General features: G+C 54.3%; 1 protein-coding gene across 1 annotated transcript; it reads left to right on the top strand.

The window, feature by feature from the left end:
- Positions 1-1,088: 1,088 nt before the first annotated feature.
- On the top strand, positions 1,089-2,186 carry LOC124673181. Its single transcript, XM_047209305.1, has one exon. It carries the CDS (start codon positions 1,089-1,091, stop codon positions 2,184-2,186), a length of 1,098 nt encoding a protein of 365 aa, XP_047065261.1.
- The last annotated feature ends 234 nt before the right edge of the window (positions 2,187-2,420 follow it).

The raw sequence follows: 2,420 nt of genomic DNA, 5'->3' as shown, positions 1-2,420 counted from the left end.
GTCCACTTTTTATCCTTGAACTTTTGGGAAAGTTTACTTTTCGTTCTAAAAATATTTTTAGTTTAAAATGGATCTTGAACTTTTAGAATAGTGCATTTCATCCTTTTTTGGTTGAGTTGAGAAAATTAGTAACATGAAAAAAAAGGTCAACCAACCGAATTGGTTTTGAACGAGACGAAACTCAAGCTAGCTGAGATGTTGAACCAATCATCTTAATGCCCAAAATTGAAACCCTTGTGTCCCTTAACTCATCGTGCTCATTTCTCGCTCTCTGAATTCACTTGAAACATCGCGCAACAAATGCCCGCTTGCTTTGCATATTAGCGTCGTACTGCTTCTCTGCCCTTTGCACCGTTGTCTGAAGTTTCTTGCCACCCGTGGCAGATATTTGTTTATCTCAATCAGGATAAGAACTAAAAGTAAATGATTCTGAAAATTCAAAATTTATTTTAAACCAAACAAAAGTTTTAGGATTAAAAGTGTTTTTTCACTAGAATTTGAAGAAAAAAAGTGGACTTTCTTCTTGCCAAACACGTCCATAGATTACATGTGTTTTTGTACCCAACACAAACGCTCCTACACGCAAACGCTCGACGCCAGAGCAGGCGGCGCGTCTCGGCCGAAGGCACTACGTATCGTACTGAAATCAAAGATCTCGCATTAATTGTTCCTGCCAGAAGTCGGGTTCCAACCGGTTTGCAAAGCTAGAACCTTCCTTTTTCGGTTAATCTTTGTCTGTTTTAATCCGCACCTGACGTGGGATTAAAAGCTTAATTTTCTGGGGTTGTACTCCCTCAGCTAGCAGCGGCATCATTTGTTTAGAGCTCAGCATCACTAATGCAAAATTACGACGCTTAATAGACCTACTGGCCTACTGCCTAGCAGCTATGGGGCGCCGCCGCGTTCGGAAGAAACGATCACGAGTCCGCGTCCTCCTCCGGCTCCGGCGCGCACACAGAACCTCTCCCACGATTCTATATAAACCTCCCAGCCGCCTCGCCGGAGAGCTGCAACAAACTAACGCGATCTGATCGGAGGAGCAGCAGCGGAGGAGGAAGAAGAACAAGAAGCACGCGCCGTCGCCAGCAATGCCGCGCCGCAAGGTCGAGATGAGGTTCATCCAGAACGCGCGGGCTCGCGCCGCGACGTACGCCAAGAGGTCCAAGGGGCTCCAGAAGAAGGCGTCGGAGCTCGCCACGTACTGCGACGTCCCCGTCGCGCTCGTCTGCGCCCCCGCCGCCACCGGCGGCGCCGGGGCTCCGCGGCTCGTGTGGGAGTCGGAGGAGGGTATCCTCGAGAGGTACCGCGCCGCCTCCATCCCGCCGGAGAAGCGCGCGCAGCACACGCACCGGAGCTACCTCGAGGCCGAGCTGGGCAAGGAGACGGCCAAGCTCGCCAGGGCGCGGCCGGGCGCGCTGCCCGACTGGGACGCGGCGCTCAACGACATGACGGTGGACGAGGCGCGGGAGGTGCTCGAGACCATCGACACCGCGCTGAGGGCCGGGGCCGACAAGATGGCGGCTCTCGGCTTGCCCGCCGACGGCCGGCTCGAGCTCGAACTGTTCGTACCGCCGGCTGATGATGCTTCCGATGACTACGCCTTCGAGCCGGGGCACCTCGCGCTGGACATGGGCTACGATGGCTTCCAGCCGCAGACGATGTCGTGCCACGGCGGGAGCAACGACCAAGGGAGCCTACTCGAGCAATTCCTGATGCAACCGGAGCGCGGCCTCGAGTGTGTCGGCGGCGGCGGAAGCTACTACGCGGGCGCCGTCGACGAGACGCAGGCGCTGGGCGGCTACGGCGACAATGCTGATTGCCCGTGGCTCGATCTGACAATGTGCAACGCCGCCGACGAGTCTTCGGTGCCAGTTGGGTACTACCCCAACTTCGCCGACGAATCTTCGGTGCCAGTTGGGTACTACCCCAACTTCGCCGACGGCGCTCTGGCGCCTGAGCAATACTCCGCTCAGGACTTCGCCGGCGGGGACTACGTCGACACGCTGCAGCTCGAGTACCCCATGGGCATGGATGAGAACTTCGCTTATTACCCAGACATGGACAACAACTACATGGCGCATTGGCAGGCCGACGAGTTCCAGCGCTCCCAAACCGGCACCGGCCAGTATCAGTGGTCAGGTCCCGGGACACACAGCTCCGGCCAAGCCTTCCATTATCTCTACTAGATCAGTCTATGAGAGTTTTGAGGTCCGACCAACATCGTCAGGAGCCAGTTCTGTTCTCACGGAAGGAGTTGTCAGGAGATCGAGGAAAGATTTTTGTTACTAGAGGAAATGGCGGTACTAGAGACATGAGGAATCCTTCGGAATTCTGTAGCTAGAAATATCTTTATTCTCACGCATTTGAAGTTTTGCTGATTTACATGATTTTTTCTGTATTGCATCCGTGAATTTGTGGGC

Source organism: Lolium rigidum, chromosome 7, assembly GCF_022539505.1.
Source record: "Lolium rigidum isolate FL_2022 chromosome 7, APGP_CSIRO_Lrig_0.1, whole genome shotgun sequence".
Classification (NCBI taxonomy): Eukaryota; Viridiplantae; Streptophyta; class Magnoliopsida; order Poales; family Poaceae; genus Lolium; species Lolium rigidum.
This window is presented reverse-complemented; position numbering and strand designations above follow the sequence as displayed.